This window comes from Pongo abelii, chromosome 15 (genome assembly GCF_028885655.2).
Source record: "Pongo abelii isolate AG06213 chromosome 15, NHGRI_mPonAbe1-v2.0_pri, whole genome shotgun sequence".
NCBI classification, from domain to species: domain Eukaryota; kingdom Metazoa; phylum Chordata; class Mammalia; order Primates; family Hominidae; genus Pongo; species Pongo abelii.
The window spans coordinates 60,615,762-60,631,476 of NC_072000.2; the positions used below are offsets into that span (position 1 = coordinate 60,615,762).

The 15,715-nt window shown below is 41.6% G+C and overlaps 1 protein-coding gene and 1 long non-coding RNA gene across 13 annotated transcripts in view; one reads left to right on the forward strand and one right to left on the reverse strand.

Moving 5' to 3' along the window:
* Nucleotides 1-2,959: 2,959 nt before the first annotated feature.
* LOC129049774 (uncharacterized) lies at nucleotides 2,960-14,592 on the reverse strand. Its single transcript, XR_008513084.2, has 3 exons — nucleotides 14,272-14,592; nucleotides 12,611-12,715; nucleotides 2,960-3,467 (listed from the first exon to the last, which is right to left on the reverse strand). It is a non-coding gene; the product is annotated as an uncharacterized LOC129049774 (long non-coding RNA).
* Nucleotides 14,593-14,651: 59 nt separating this feature from the next.
* Nucleotides 14,652-15,715, forward strand: part of TMEM260 (transmembrane protein 260) — a 71,780-nt gene continuing 70,716 nt past the window's right edge. For 10 of the 12 annotated variants that reach the window (XR_008513081.2, XM_054530156.2, XM_054530159.2 and 7 more), the window contains exon 1: nucleotides 14,785-14,944. Coding sequence is in view for 11 of the 12 variants with exons in the window: in XM_054530156.2 (XP_054386131.1) it covers nucleotides 14,785-14,944 (160 nt within the window). In the remaining variant the exon portion in view is untranslated. Of the gene's footprint in view, nucleotides 14,945-15,715 lie in introns of all 12 variants that reach the window. The other 2 variants (XM_002824772.4, XM_063715874.1) reach the window with 2 other exon arrangements.

Here is a 15,715-nt window from a genome sequence, read left to right on the forward strand (position 1 = left end):
GACCAAAGTCAGCTCTCACCTAGATTACTGGGATGGTTATTTCTAATCACTTTCCCCACCTCTACTGTTACCCACCTCTTCTTCTCCACTCTATAGCCACAATGAACTTTCTGAAATGCAAATCATAGAACCCTTTAAATGTTCCCTAATGTGTTTTAGGATAAAGGTTCCAGAATAATATGTGACAAGATGAGTTTTGTTTTGAGTGTCATTTTTGCTGCTCTAGATATTTTTGCTTCGCCCATCCCAAGAAAGTAGTTAGATTTTTGTGTTTTCTTGGAGTCTGTGTTAGAGAACTGAAAGGAGAGGTTACCAGGAAGAAGACAACTCCTGTCCCAGATTTTATTTGTGACATCTGGGCTCATGGATATTAGCTTGTCCCAGAGAAGGAGAGGAAGGGTTCAAGAGCTGGGTGTTTAAGAGAGACAGAAGTAGACAAACTAGAGGGCTGAGAGATATTTCCAGAGTTAAGAGATCAGTTTCTGAAAGGTTTTCAATCAGATGGGGACCCCAAGTCACTTGTTAGTAACACTTCAGACGAAGGACTGATGGAGGATGATGGTGGAATGGATTAATGGGAACTAGGATGGTGCTATTCACAGAGAGCTATCTCTTTGGTATCTAGGGGGGAGAATCTCTGCAGGCTCAAACTTGGCACTGGTGTTGCTTGCACCTGCTTTCAAGAGACCATGTGGACGTGGACAATGAGCACATCAGCATAGGCCACTGTGCAGATTAAGCCCAGAATGCTGTGGCTGTGTAAGCTCCCAAGACTCATATATGAGCCTGGTGGGGTGGGGCTGGAGAAGAAAGGAGCCCCAGTAATGACTGAGTGAATATTCTGATAACCAAGTGGGACATGGATTGAAAACAGATTAAATTTGCCTTATAAAATAAAGTCAGTGGGCCCTTGTGGTGTGAATTAGAATTCCTGTCTCCTCCACCTGAGTTACTATCTCTGCATAATGTGTTCTCTCACAACCCATGCCCTCAATGTCACCCTTGACTGCCTACCCTGTCCTCAGCACACAAGGCCCACAGACCTATTGGCTTCAGTTCATCATTCCTCTTTAACTCCAGGTCTTCATGTGCACTACCCTTTCCTTCTTCCCCCAGCAGCCCTCACCTGGTGAACTCCTGTTCTACTTCAAGTCTTAGCTTCTTTGAAGCCCCCTGTGATCCCATAACACCCTGCATTTTCCCAATCATACCCCTTTTTCATACAATGCTGTCATTGCCAGATTGCGTATTGTATCTCCCGCTGGTCTGTGAGCTCTGAGAGTACAGAAATAATGCATGCCATACTTATAATTTTTTACCAGTGCACAGAGCCTGGAACACAGTACACTCAATTGGTATTTTTAAAGTGGATAATCATAACAATAACCCACATTTCTTGAGTGCTTACTCTGTGCCAAGCTGGGTGCTAAACTCTGAATCTAGATTACTTTTATTTAATTCTCATGATATCTCCATTTAATAGATGGGGGAAAATAAGGTAAGTGAAGTAACTTGCCCAACTAGTGAGTGATGGAGATGGGATCTGAACTCGAAGTCTAACTCCAAAGACCATGAACGTAACTATCACCCTTCAGTCGTGAAAGGAGCATAGCTCCTGCTAGCCCAGGCACTCCATGCTGCTGAGTTCTAGCAAGAGTGGCTTTCTGATGAGAGAACCATCTTCTTGCTCAGGACAGTTTCCTGCAACCCATGCATGCTGCCTGCTCCTTCCATGTTCCCACCCCTGCTGCTCTTGCGACCTTCCCCCACTTCTATGAACACGTGTGCTTTATGTATTTCTCTTGTGTCTAAGACATTGCTTTTCAAGATGAAGTCTCTAAAACCTATTAAACCTGTATTTGTTCATGTACACAGGGAAGAAAATTCTCATGTGTCCCTTGGGTAGTATATTTGAATCTTAGTAACATTTGCAAAATGGTCCCCTGGACTACCTCCTCTGATTTATAATCTGCTTATTCCAGATGTTCTGAGCCCAACCTCATGGTTCAACAGAATAACATACTCAACATAAGGTATTACCACAGAGAAACAAAGCCCTTTTATTGGGTTTGTGGAAAAATAAAACACTAGGAATGGCATTACCTGCCCAGTTTGCCATTCCCCTTCCAATGCCTGATAGAAGTCTTGCATGTTCAGACAGTCTTCAATTCAGCATATCTTTGGTTTACTATGGACTTGCTCTTGATATCCTTCCAAGACGAGGATTCAACTGTTGGCATGTCACTTTTCCCATGTGGGAAGATGCAAACAGTAGGGACGAATCTATGGCATCATCTAATATAAATGATATAATGCCAGTCCCAGAAGCCTTGGTGTATGTGGGTCCCCGACCTACTGAAGTATTTTCCTCTCTCTACTCCATTTGCATTCCCATTCTTATTGGCACTCCCATTTTTCAGAGAAAAGCCAGTTTCCCACTGGGGTCTGTTATGTGGGAAGTAAAGGGCTTCTCCCTCATTTATTCACTCCTAAGACCCAGGCAAATGAAAAATGATCTGTCTTAGGAAGATAAATTTAAGTATGACACTCTTCCAATGGATTGTGAAAACAGTAACTTGTCTTTTGACTCTTGAAACATTTTTGAGCCAATATTTGCCTTCTTCTAAATCCCAACAATTAGTGTGGCTCTTTTCTAAAGGGGTAGGAAAGTATTAGTCTCAGAAAATCCTTAAAATACAGTCTGACACCTATTATGCTTTTTTTTTTTTCCCCAACTTCCAAGATTAGATAATCACAAGCAAACTGACACTTCTGGAGACATTTCCAACTCTAGTGTTTAGTGTGGTTGAATGACTCGAATCATAAGAATTTCAGGTCAAGGAGAAGGAGAGAGCATTAGCATACAGCAACATTGGCCACTGGGGTCTTGGATTATTGATGTTCAAATAGCGCCATCCAGGAACTCCATTGCTATAAGCACAGAGACCATTCACTGCATAGCCCATAGCAGGCAAACTTTAATTATATGTGGAATTGCCATTTGTATGCATATGCATGAAACTATTCATTTTATCAACTACTTTAAACTCATCAAGATGTTATACACCTATCCCTTGGTTATTTTTCTTCAAATCTTGATGACATCAATGCAGGAAAGATGAGATAGAAGAACAGGTACTAGAGCAGGAGCCAAGTACTGGATCATTAACTACGTCTGTGATCCAGAGCATGTAAATACTGTTACATGGAAGATCCTTTATTCTACTAACTAAATACCTTGATGATGTTGGGTCATCAAAGGTAGTTTAGAGATAGCTTACCCTAAGGTAAACTAACATGCTGTGCAGAAGAGAGGAGAAGAAAGAGTTTGCAAGGGCAAGTTTGGGAAAAGGAGAAATCAGGGGAGAGTGAGCAGGAACCTGGGGAGATGGTTGTTGGTTGAACACACTCTTCTTTCCATTCTCTCAGAAATCAGCTTGTTTGCAACCAGTGGGTTTCTCTGGAAACTGAAGAAAGGACTGAGTTTGAGCTATGCAGAATAATTTTTTTTTTTTTTTTTTTGAGACAGAGTGTTGCTCTGTAGCCCAGGCTGGAGTGCAGTGGCATGATCTTGGCTCACTGCTGCCTCTGCCTCCCAGGTCCTGGTTCAAGCAATTCTCCTGCCTCAGCCTCCCGAGTAGCTGGGATTACAGGCACATGACATCATACCCAGCTAATTTTTGTATTTTCAGTAGAGACGAGGTTTCACCATGTTGGTCAGGCTGGTCTTGAACTCCTGACCTCGTGATCCACCCACCTCGGCCTCTCAAAGTGCTGGGATTACAGGCGTGAGCCACCACACCTAGCTGCTATGCAGAATAATTGAAGAGCTAGAGATGAGTGGAACAAGGCAGCAAGATTTCCTGGAAATATTGGGATGGAGTATGGACTTGCACAGACCACGGAACTGAAGTTTTTATCCAAGGCTGACTAAGTCTCTAGGGAGCGCGAAGCTTCCCAGATCACGTCCTGGTCACAAATGGATAGTTTGACTGTCTCATTTATTTTCAGTTCTAGCTAGTTACCATTGAAATGGAAGTAGAAAGGTATCATTTTTACTTGCCCTATTTTCAAATAATATCCTATAGAATTTCTTCTAAATGTTAGATAACAGTTAATATTTATTGTGACTCACAGTGTACCAAGTTCTGTTCTTTTTTGTTATTTTACTTAATCTTCACACAAAACTTAAGAGGACAGCACTGTCATCATTCTCATTTTTCAGATGAGTCATATGGGGCCAGTTAATTTAAGAACTTTCAAGATCACAATGACATTAGCAGAGCCAGGATTTGAACACAGACTGCTCCCTGAATGACTATGAAAATGCTTAATATTTTATAAGTTCCATAATTACCTTCTACATTACCGTTTATAATTGTATACCTCTTACATTTCCTTTGTCATTTGGTTTGTATCTTGGGTCTGGGTTAGGAGAGACTTTCCTTAGGGTTGGGGGTTTAGGTGTAATCTTTTCTGGAAGCAATTAGCAAGGTTAGATATCCTCTCTGTGTCCCTTCTATAGTCAATCTTCAAATTATTCCCAGTACTTACTATGTTCTAGGTACTGTGCTAGGTACTTGAATACATTCACAGTCCTAGTATTCAATATTCATTTTCTATCTGATAGATATATTTTACTATCATTTTCTTACTTAATGTAAAAACGTTATTCTTTGAACTTGAAATGGAACAAAAAGATTTTGAAAATAACACAAACCTTTTATACTCTAAATAATTCAAATATTAAGTGAATCAGATTTTGAAACAATATTACCTTAATATTTGTTAGAAGACTCTTCAGTGTTGAGGCCAAACAATATTTATTTTCCAAACGGCATATTCAGTTAACGATTTGAATTTTCCCACAATTCTGATTCACATATGGTTTTTTCCCCCTTCAGGCAGAAAAAAAATATTTGCCCCACATATATTTTTTATTTTTGTATCACGGGTCTTGTTGGAGGATGTATAGATCAAAGGTAGCTGCAAATTCTTTATGTTTGAGAGGTAAAGTCAAATTCCCCTCCCCTTCAATCTGGGCTGGCTTTACTGACTTGCCTGATCAGGAGAATACAGCAGAAGCAACATTCTGTGCCTTCTAAGCCTAAGACATAAAAACCTTGCAGCTTCTGCCTAGGCCTCTTATAAGTCTCTGAAAACTTAGTTCAACTACTCTGAGACTGCAATGTTGGAGAAGCCACATGGGACCATTCAGATCAAAAGTCTCAGCTGAGCCCAGCATTCCAGCCATCCCTACCAAGGCATCAGGCATGTAATAAAGGCATTTTGGACTTTCTGGACTGGCCTATCTGCCATCTGAATACCATCAAGTAACCCCAGTCAATGCTAGATGAAACAGAAGAATCTCCTAGCTGAGCCCTGTATACATTTTGGACCCATAAAATTATAAGATATAATAAATGGTTGTTATATGCCACCAAGGGGGATAGTTTAACATAATAACACGTAACTGGAACAAAGATTTTTGAAATACTTTATGAACATTTAATTTCTCTAATGTAGAAAAAATTATATTTAGAAATTAAAATAGTAATTAAATAAGAGGATTTTTAAATGTAATTTAAACAGGAGAAAATTCATTTAGGGCAAACATTTTTGTAACTCCTACTGTTTCAGGTTCTTCACGTGCATTATAATGTCTAATTCAAAAGAGCTGTAGCTTGGCTTTTTTCCTTCTCATTTGCTTATTTCCAAATATTTTACTCTTCTTTTTTTTTCTTTTTCTTTTTCTTTTTCTTTGTTTTTTTTTTTTTTTTTTGAGATGGAGTCTCACTCTGTCACCCAGGCTGGAGTGCAGAGGTATAATCTCAGCTTACTGCAACCTCCACCTCCCGGGTTCAAGTGATTCTCATGCCTCAGCCTCCTGAGTAGCTGGGATTACAAGCACACGCCACCATGCCCAGCTAATTTTTATATTTTTAGTGGAGATGGGATTTCACTGTGTTGGCCAGGCTGGTTTTGAACTCCTGGCCTCAAATGATCTGCCTGCCTCAGCTTCTCAAAAGTGTTGGGATTACGGGCATGAGCCACTGGTGCCTGGCCATACTACTCTTTATCAAAGTAATACAATGCACATGGCAAAACATGTAGGAATACAGAGCAATTTATAATGTAAGCAATATCTCCCATCCTTCTTTGCTTCTCCACTAGTCCTCTTTTCTCAGGGGCAACCACTTTTAACTTTTAATGACTTTAGTTCTACTCAGGATTACCTCCCTGAACAGTAGATCTCTGGTGCCCCTAGTGCTATTTATCTCTTGATTTATCAATATAAGGCATTATTTATTAGGCTGGGTGCAGTGGCTCACACCTGTAATCCCAGCACTTTGGAGGCCAAGGCAGGTAGATCATCTGAGGTCAAGAGTTTGAGACCAACCTGGCCAACATGGTGAAACCCCGTCTCTACTAAAAACACAAAAATTAGCCAGGCGTGGTGGGGGCACCTGTAACCCCAGCTACTCGGGAGGCTGAGACAGGAGAATCGCTTGAACCCAGGAGGCGGAGGTTGCAGTGAGCCAAGATGGCACCACTGCACTACAGCCTGGGTGACGAAGCGAGACTCTCTCTCTCTCTCAAAAAAAAAAAAAAAGACATTATTTATTGACTCCCCAGTGCCAGAGTTCATTGCCACTATCCTCACCTTCACTCCTAATTTTCATAGTTGTTATTTTAACTTACTAATTGTTTACTTTTGTGCCTTTAAATAATATTTATTTTTATGTGATGTCTTAGAGTTTTGTTTAGAAAAAAAATGGGTTTACTAAAACTGTGAAGATTACTGACAAATATCAGACTATAAAACTGAGTGGGTTTTTTTGTTTGTTTGTTTGTTTTGCTTTTTTGGCCAAAGATCTGGAACAGAATTCATAAAGTTTATGTCTGAAAAGTAAATTGGTTTTAGGAGAGAGTTTAGTACTCGATTACATTAGATTACCGCAAGGAATATTGAAAGAAAATTTACTTTCATGCTGAAATCTATTTTCCTTGAGTAGAAAACACTTCCACATAATCACTTATATTAAATGGCACTAAAAAGATGTAGGAAAATTCATGAGTTATTTCATGTCAACTCAGGGTAACATTCTGGTTAGTATTCATTACAGGCCAGGCGTGGTGGCTCATGTCTGTAATCCCAGCCCTTTGTGGGGCTAAGGTGAGTGGATTGCTTGAGTTCAGGAGTTTAAGACCAGCCTGGGTAACATGGCGAAATCCTGTCTCTACAAAAAAATACAAAATTTAGCTGGGTGTGGTGGCACATGTCTGTAGTCCCAGCTACTGGGGAGGCTGAGGTGGGAGGATCACTTGAGCCTCGGGAGGCCGAGGTTGCAGTGAGCCATGATCACACCACCACATTCCAACCTGCGTGACAGAGCAAGATCCTGTCTGAAAAAAAGAAAAGAGAAAGAAAGAAAGTATTCATTACAATACTGTCCATTAGATAACTCCAGAATCTTCCTTCCTAGCTATTTTGAAAAATATGTGATATATAGATAGAAACGTGCATAAAGCATTTTTAAATGGTTTAAAGAATAATTATAAAGAATATACCCATGTGACCACCACCCAAATCAAGAACAGAAATATTGACAGTACGTCGAAGCCCATATGTACCCCTCTCTGATCACAGCTCCCACTTACTTACCTGCAGAGGTACTATTAACCCAACACCTGCAATCTTGATTTTATTTTCTTTATAGTTTTAAACCCTATGGAGATATATATAGAGAGATATATGATATAGTATACAATTTTTCAATGTATACCTATTGTTTAGATATACGTTGTGCATATATAGCATATATAATATTATATATACACAGTGCATATCTAAACAATATAGTTTAGTTTCACTATGGCTCACACCTGTAATTCCAGCACTTTGGGAGGCTGAGGCAGGTGGATCACCTGAGGTCAGGAGTTCGAGACCAGCCTGGCCAACATGGTGAACCCCTGTCTGTACTAAAAATACAAAAAATTAGCCAGGTGTTGTGGCACACACCTGTAAGCCCAGCTACTTGGGAGGCTGAGGCAGGAGAATCACTTAAACCCAGGAGATGGAGGCTGCAGTGAGCCTAGACCACGCCATTGCACTCCAGTCTGGGGAACAAGAGTGAAACTCCATCTCAAAAATAAATAAATAAATAAATAAATAAGTAAATAAATAACTAGAATCTTTCCACATGTGTTCTATCATAACTTGTTCCTTTTGCCCAATATTTTGTTGGTGAGAATCACCCAGATTTTTCCATGGTAGCTAGCTATAGTTTGTTCATTCTTTTTGTTGTATACTGTTTTATTGTATGAATACGAGAGGATTTATTTCTCTATTCTGCCACTGATAGATGTTTGAGGCTGTTCCTGTATGGGGGCTATTATGAACAACATCGCTATGGACATGTTGTACGTGTCTCCTGGCTTCTCTGGGTGTAAACCTGGAGTGGAATTACTGAGTGGCAGACTCTAAACACCTTTGACTCTACTAGAAATGTCTGTTTTCCAAGTGGTTGGAAGTGGTTTCCAAGTGGTTATACTCCTGGTAACATTTCTATTGTACCAAACACTTGCCAACATCATATATAGTTAGACTTCAATTTTTGCAAACCTAGTAGGTGTGTAGTATCTCATTGTGGTTTTCATTTGCATTTCTCTGATTACTAGTAAAGTTAAAGATGTATACAAATATTTACTTACAATTAATTCTAGGTCATATTATATGAATATATTTACAAATTTTTGATACACATAGATAAATTGGCCTCTAAAATATTATACCAAATTCCCTTATCACCAATCCCCCGTATCTATTAAATACCTTTGACAATTGGAAAGGTGGAAATGTCGTTCGTTTATTTTTATTTCAAATTCCTTTGGTTACTAATACATTTATATGTTTAAAATTACTATTCTGAGGCATTTGTCAGGGATATTTGTATCTCTTGCATTTTCCTATTGTAGATGGATTACTGCGTGGTATTCTAGACATCCAATTTCTAGTCTAAAGTTGCTAACCTTAAATTTCGCTGATATTAGAAATATTAAGACATTGACTTTATATCAAGTGGGGTTTGGGGGAATTAGACATCTAAATTGTAATTTGTAGGTGAATTTTAGTGCATTAATGTCTGTGAAGCTACTCTGAATGCTCAGAAAGAATAAAACAAAGAGGAGTGACTTTTGCTTTCAGAAAGATGAAATAGGTATTTTTTTGAATTCTTCTTGCTAAGTACAACTAAACACCCTGGACATTATATATAAAACAAAGATAATGAGACTTCAAAATGTGAAGAAAAAAAGGCAGCTGAGGCAGGAGCTCTGAAATCTGAAGAACAACAGAGTGGTGAGGTCCCTGGACTTCTTTTCCCCCGTTATATCACAGATTGGTTGCTAAAGAAGCTAGCAACCCAGAGATGCCAATGGGCCCAGACAAAAAAAAAGCCCCAACAAAAAGCCTCGTCCCTCTAGCTAAAAGACCAAGAAAGGGGCAAGACAAATACATTTAGAAAACAATCACTCTACTGTAGCCAAAACCAAAGAATAAACCATGAGGAAGGCTGAGTGAGCAGCCTAGACTTCTACCCTCCCCAGGTGCCTCCACACGCCACCAGGGTCATGTCAAAGAAGGCAAAGGAAGAAGCCAGAACTTTCATTCTGGTTGGGTGGTAATGAGACCCCTCTTCTCCACGGTGGCAGTGGAGACCATGTGGGGATCTTAGACTTCCACCCCTGCCCAGAAAGAATGAGGTCCCCCTCTCCCTCCCTTCTGGGGGGTAGTATCAGAGGGAGCCTAGTGAGAGTCAGGACTTTCACCACTGTCCAAGGAAAAGGAGGCCATCTCCCTACCCCCATAACCATGTGGTGCTAGTGGAAACCACAAGTGGAATAGTGATGAGGCACTCCTTTACCTCGCAGCAGGGAGGCAGCAGTAGAGGCCCGGCAGGTAGGTGGAATGTCCACCTCTGCTCAGCAATAATGAGGAGCCATTTCCTTGGTTTCAACAGAAGCTAGATGCTGGCCATAAATCCCAGGAAGACCCCAGAGCCAAATTTAGGGTACCATAGGGCCACGGATCTATGTATTTACCTTCTGTCAATCTGATGTTCTATATCTAATTCAGTGTTCCCTGGCCTCTGTGATGTTCTTTGAATGTGTCAACTTGGCTTCGCTACATTCCTCAGTTTTTCAATCAAACATGAATCTTGGTGTTGCTGTGATGGTATTTTGTAGATATGACTAAAGTTCATAATCAGTTGACTTTTTTTTTTTTTTTTTTCCTCGAAGCAGAGTCTTGCTCTGTCACCCAGGCTGGAGTGCAGTGGCACGATCTTGGCTTACTGCAGCCTCTGCCTCCCAGGTTCAAGCGATTCTCATGCCTCAGCCTTCTGGGTAGCGGGAATTACAGGTAAACACCACTACACGTGCCTTTTTTTTTTTTGTATTTTTAGTATTGATGGGGTTTCACCATGTTGGCCAGGCTGGTCTCGAACTCCTGGCCTCAAGTGATTCTCCCACCTTAGCCTCCCAAAGTGCTTGGTTTACAGCCATGAGCCACCACGCCCAGCCTCCGTTGTCTTCAAAACCGTGAGATTATCATAGTTAATCTGGTAGGCCTGATTCAATCAGTGGAAAGGCCTTAAGAGCAGGGATATGGGTCCCCTGATGAAGAAAAACTTCCACCTGTGTTCAACAGCTTTCTGCCATGCCCAAGAGTTCCAGTCTTCCCTTCCTGATGGCCTGTGCTATGGGCTTCAGAGTTACTTAGCCAGCCCTCACAATTACATAAGACAATTCCTTGCAATAAATTGTATCATGCATATCTCCTACTAGTTCTGTTTCTCTGGATGAATCCCAAATTATTTACATATTTTTCTGCTTTATGGTTTGTATTATAGTCGCTAACTCTAAGCCATCATAGAATGATGTAGAGCATAAACAATAAATCAATACTCCTTGTATGTCTTATTGGTCTGCCTCAGGATCAAGCCCAACCATTGCATGTTTACACATCATGTGTAAAGAGAGACATCATGAGGTCTCTCTCTTTATCTCTAACATTTTCTGTCTTCAACCCTTCTCTTCTGTCCTCCTCGGTCCCATCCTCTCCAATAACCTGTACATCTTTACTTCATCACTATCTCTCTCCAAGTACTCCCTTGAGTTACAAACAAAACAAGACATTGAAAAATCTTCATTTGACACTTCGATCCCTGTGAATTTTCATGCTATTTCTCTCTTTCCCTTCACTGCCAGACTTTTTGCAAATGTATTCTATTTTCATGGCTTCCATTTGCTCACTTCTTAGCCCTCTAGTACCTTGTTTCCATGTCCACTACTCTACTGAAGCTGACCTCTTGAACTTTCAAGGTTCAAATACCTCCAGGCCACCAAATCCAAACATGCAGAGCCCACTAGTTGCCCCTCAGTATCCATTCTCCCCTTCTTCCTTTGTAATAGAATTCTAGGCAAACTGTCCAGCTGAGAAGTCCATTTCGCAGCATCCTTTGCCCCTAGGAGTGACCTGTCATTCAATTTTGGCCAATTAGATGTAGCAAAATTGTGGAATAGCATGGAAGGGCCTGTTTGAGCGCTCTTTTTTTAAAAAGTTGGAGCAGGCCTTTCTCTTCCCATCCTTTCTTTTTCTTCCTCAAGAACAGATGTAATGTCTGGAGCATTAGCAGCCACCTTGGATCAATAGATGACCTTGAGAACGCAAGCTGAGTGGGATGGTGCAGAAAGATATGAGGACTTCAGCTTTGTCGCTAGTGGAATCAGGGAGTTGCCAAGCCAGTGGTAGACTGACTTCCTCCAGACTTCTGACTTCTTTTATATAAGAGAATGATTGTTTTAATGTTTAAGACACTGTAGCAGGATCTGTCACTAGTAGCTAAATACAATCCCTAATGGGTATATCAATGATCTCTGATTGTTCATGTATTCATTTATTACATAAATATTTGTTTAGCATCCATTTTGTGCCAGGCATCATTTTAAATATGGTGGAAATTAGACAAATTCCATCAGGTTTGACAGGCTATTTAGACATAGAAATGGAGAGGTCAGGGGCAGTTGGGTTTTTAAAAATAATCGGTCGCTAAAAAAGAGAAGCAGAGGAGGTAAAATTTTGAGAAATATTGCCCCATAGTTGCCCTTTAAAGCTTCGGTATGATCATCTCGGGAAAGAAGACAGACAGAAAAGTCTAGAACAGCCCAGGAATACTCCAGCATTTGGAGGACTGACAGAAGCAGAGCCAGGGCAGGGAGGCCACTGATAAAAGGAAAACCAAAGAGTGTGCTATCAATGAAGGCCAGAAAAGAAAATAATTCTGGGGAGGAAGGAATAGTCAGATGCTTACTGAGAGGTAGAGTCAGACACAAACAGAACTGGAAGTCCTTAATCTTCAAAGGAAAACAACCATGAAGCTCATGAAGCTTAGGCCTCACAGTTCCTCTCTAGCCCAGGCGTCTTCCAATATCTTGTGCCTAATTCTGTATCTGCAGTTTTATATCAGTTTGCTTACATATAATTCTCCAAGTTTTATACACTTGAGCTTCACAAAATCTAGACATGCCTCTCTTCATTGTCCTTTACCTCTCTGTAACATCCTGACCACATATACTTCATCGACTTTTCTTCTTCAGCTTCTGGTGATGCCTCATTCTCTTACACTGTTCTCTCCCCTTCTCCAGCCATTCCCTAAATGAAAATATGGGCTGACATTAGACCTCAACCTTGTTCTGTCTACACTATCCCCTTATCAAGTTAGCCATTTATATCATCCTTACACGAGCAACTCCTAAATTTGTACTTCCAGCACTGATCTCTACCTCCCAAACATGGACAAATAATTATTCCCCTCCAAAATAAAAAATTTTAAATAAAACTGGTCAGCAAAAGTGAAATGCATAAAAAAAGAAAGAAGTAGTATATGATTGACCCAGTCAGGGTTACTCATTGGCATGTTCTTTCAGCAAAGAAATAGAAGACAGCCTATCTTAGTTACCTATTGCTGATAACTAACAAATTACCCTGCATTTATCAACTTAAAACAACATTTATTATCTCGCAGTTTGTGTAGGACAGCAGTCTGGATGAGGTTTAGTTAGGTCCTCTGCTTCAGGGTCATCCACAGGCTGCAATCCAAGTCTTGACAGGAGTTATAGTTATCTCAAGGCTTATGTGGGGGAAGGACTCACTTCCTAGCTCCCTCACATGGTATTGCCTAGATTCAGTTCCTCTAAGGTTGTTGGACTGAGGGTCTCAGTTTATTGCCAGCTGTTGGCTAGAGGCCCCTCTCAGTTTCTTCTCATGTGGACCTTTCCACAGGGCAGCCTACACCATGGTAGGTGGCTTCATCAGAGAGAACAAGTGAGAGGACAAGAGGGAGTGCCAGCAAGATGAAAGTTAGTCTTTCATAACCTAATCTTGAAAGTGACACCCATCACTTTTGCCTTATTGTATTGATAGAAGCCAATCCTTAGGTTAAGCTCACACATAAGGGGAGCAGCTTATACAGGAAGTGAGTGAGGAGGCAGGGATATCTGGGAAGCCATTTTAGAAGCACTCTACCACACAGCCCCTCTTCTCCAGGAACTCACAGTACAAATGAGAAATTACCTGGAAAAGGCTGGAAATTGTATAAGTACCTGGAAAAGACTAAGGTGTGCTGGCCCCATGACCGTCAAGGTAGGTATATGTTACTCTATAGTTTAGTCACTGTGTCCCTATCAAATTGCGTGTAACACATTTGAGATTGTCACTGGTTTTCAGTGTGTCTTTGAGATATATTCTATGTGGGTTGCTCTCCTCCCCTCCCACTCCAGGATAATTGCTTTAATAATAAAACATAAGCTTAACAAGCTTAACTGCGCTGTTATGTGGTTGTCCTATTAACAGCCCCGATTCGTTTTTTTGCGTTACAGCTCATTGTAAAATATGGTGATTCAATTTCATTTTCCACTTTGTTGTGTTGAAAGCTCCGCAAAACACTCCTCTTCATTAAACTAGGAGACACCTTTATCATGGTTTGAGTTATCTGCATGAATACAGGAACTCAAATTTCCCGACTCATCTACAGAGTTTTCATTATGCTATGGAATGAAAAAAAAAAAAAGACGCACTAGCATATTCTAATCTCTCTAAAAATTACTCAGTGATTTAATAAGTAGCACACAGACTTATTGTAATTAGTCATAGTAACGTAGTAAATCGTAATAAATACATAATTACGATTAATGTATTTATTGGCTTACTTTGCACATACGGTAAATACACCACCCTTTGTTTTAGCACAGGTAGCGGCTCCTGGCTGATCGTGGCCCTTTTGTGCAGTTCCACCCCGCACCGTAGGGGGCAGGAGCAGCCCTTCCTCGCTCGCGGTTTTCGACGTTGCTTTGGTCTCTGTCAGACCCAACCAAGTCAGTATAAAAGGGGGAATAGCCATGGAGACGGTAGGCCTGTGGCCGGGCTTGCTTTTTAAAGGGAAAGCTCTCCCGGTGATTAGGAACCTTAAATCACATTATAAGTAGGTGAACGCCAATGCGTGGTATACTGCGGGAAAACTCCCAGGGCCTGGCTCAAGGGAGGCCTGGCATTTTCTTCTCCCCGCGCTCAGGCGGAGAAAGGTGCGGTCCAACCCGCGGAGGCTCGACCCGGAAGCCTTCGTGGCCGCCGCACGAGCTCCGCTCGTCTCTTGTCTGGGGAGCTACGTGTCGCACCGGGTTTTTGGGCCGGCCGTGTTCTCCTCCCTCGGTCGCCACTGGCCCATGAGTCCCCATGGCGACGGCAGGGGCCAGGCCCGGGGGCGGGCAGTCGGAGTGGGGCTGCGGCACTCCGGGGGCATCCGCGGCGGCATGGCCGTGTTCGCTGCCGTGGCCGCAGTGTTCACCCTCACCCTGCCCCCCTCGGTACCGGGGGGAGACTCCGGTAAAGTACTCGCAGGGTTGCCCCTTCTGTCCCTCTCCCCTGGTCCCAGAACGGGCAGGGTCTGCTTCTGGCCCCTGCTCTTGGCATTCGGTCTGGCCAGCTCTGGGCCTCCATCCGCCCGCCTGTGCACAGCGCTCTATTGTGTGTTCCAGAGCCCACTTCTGTTTCCATTCCTGTCGTTGTGGTTTCTTTAGTTCTCAGGCTTTCGAGATGGGGCTTATTGTTGGTTTCGCCTGGTGGGGCTTATCGACCTCTCCACTTCCCCAGATCTTTTTTCCTGGTCCTGAGTATTTACTTTCAGTCTTTTTTCAGTCCACAGATGTTAGTCACCGAGTCCTTATTATGTTTCAAACAAAAGAACAGTATTGGCGAACAGATAATTGCGAGTGTTCCAGTGCAGTTAGACAATACACAAGTTAATGAATAAACAGCATATTAACTGGTGATAAGTTGTGGAGACAGTAAGTAGGAGGGAAATATGATTGAGAGTGGGGGTAAGTAGTGGGTCCTTCCGAATGGCTATTCAGGAAAGACCTCTGAAGAGGTGGTGGTTTAGTTGAAACCTGAATATTGAGAAGGAGATAGCCATGCAGAATAATTGCAGGAGAACTTTTAAAAAGGTGGAAGCCAGGTGCGGCTGTTTCTGTGAAAAAGAAAAGCATGACTCATTGGCCCTTTAAATCACACTAATTGTTTTGTATTTGATGCAAGAAACAAGATCCATGTTTTGTTTTTGGATTCAATAATGCCATATCATGGCCAGTAATTGTG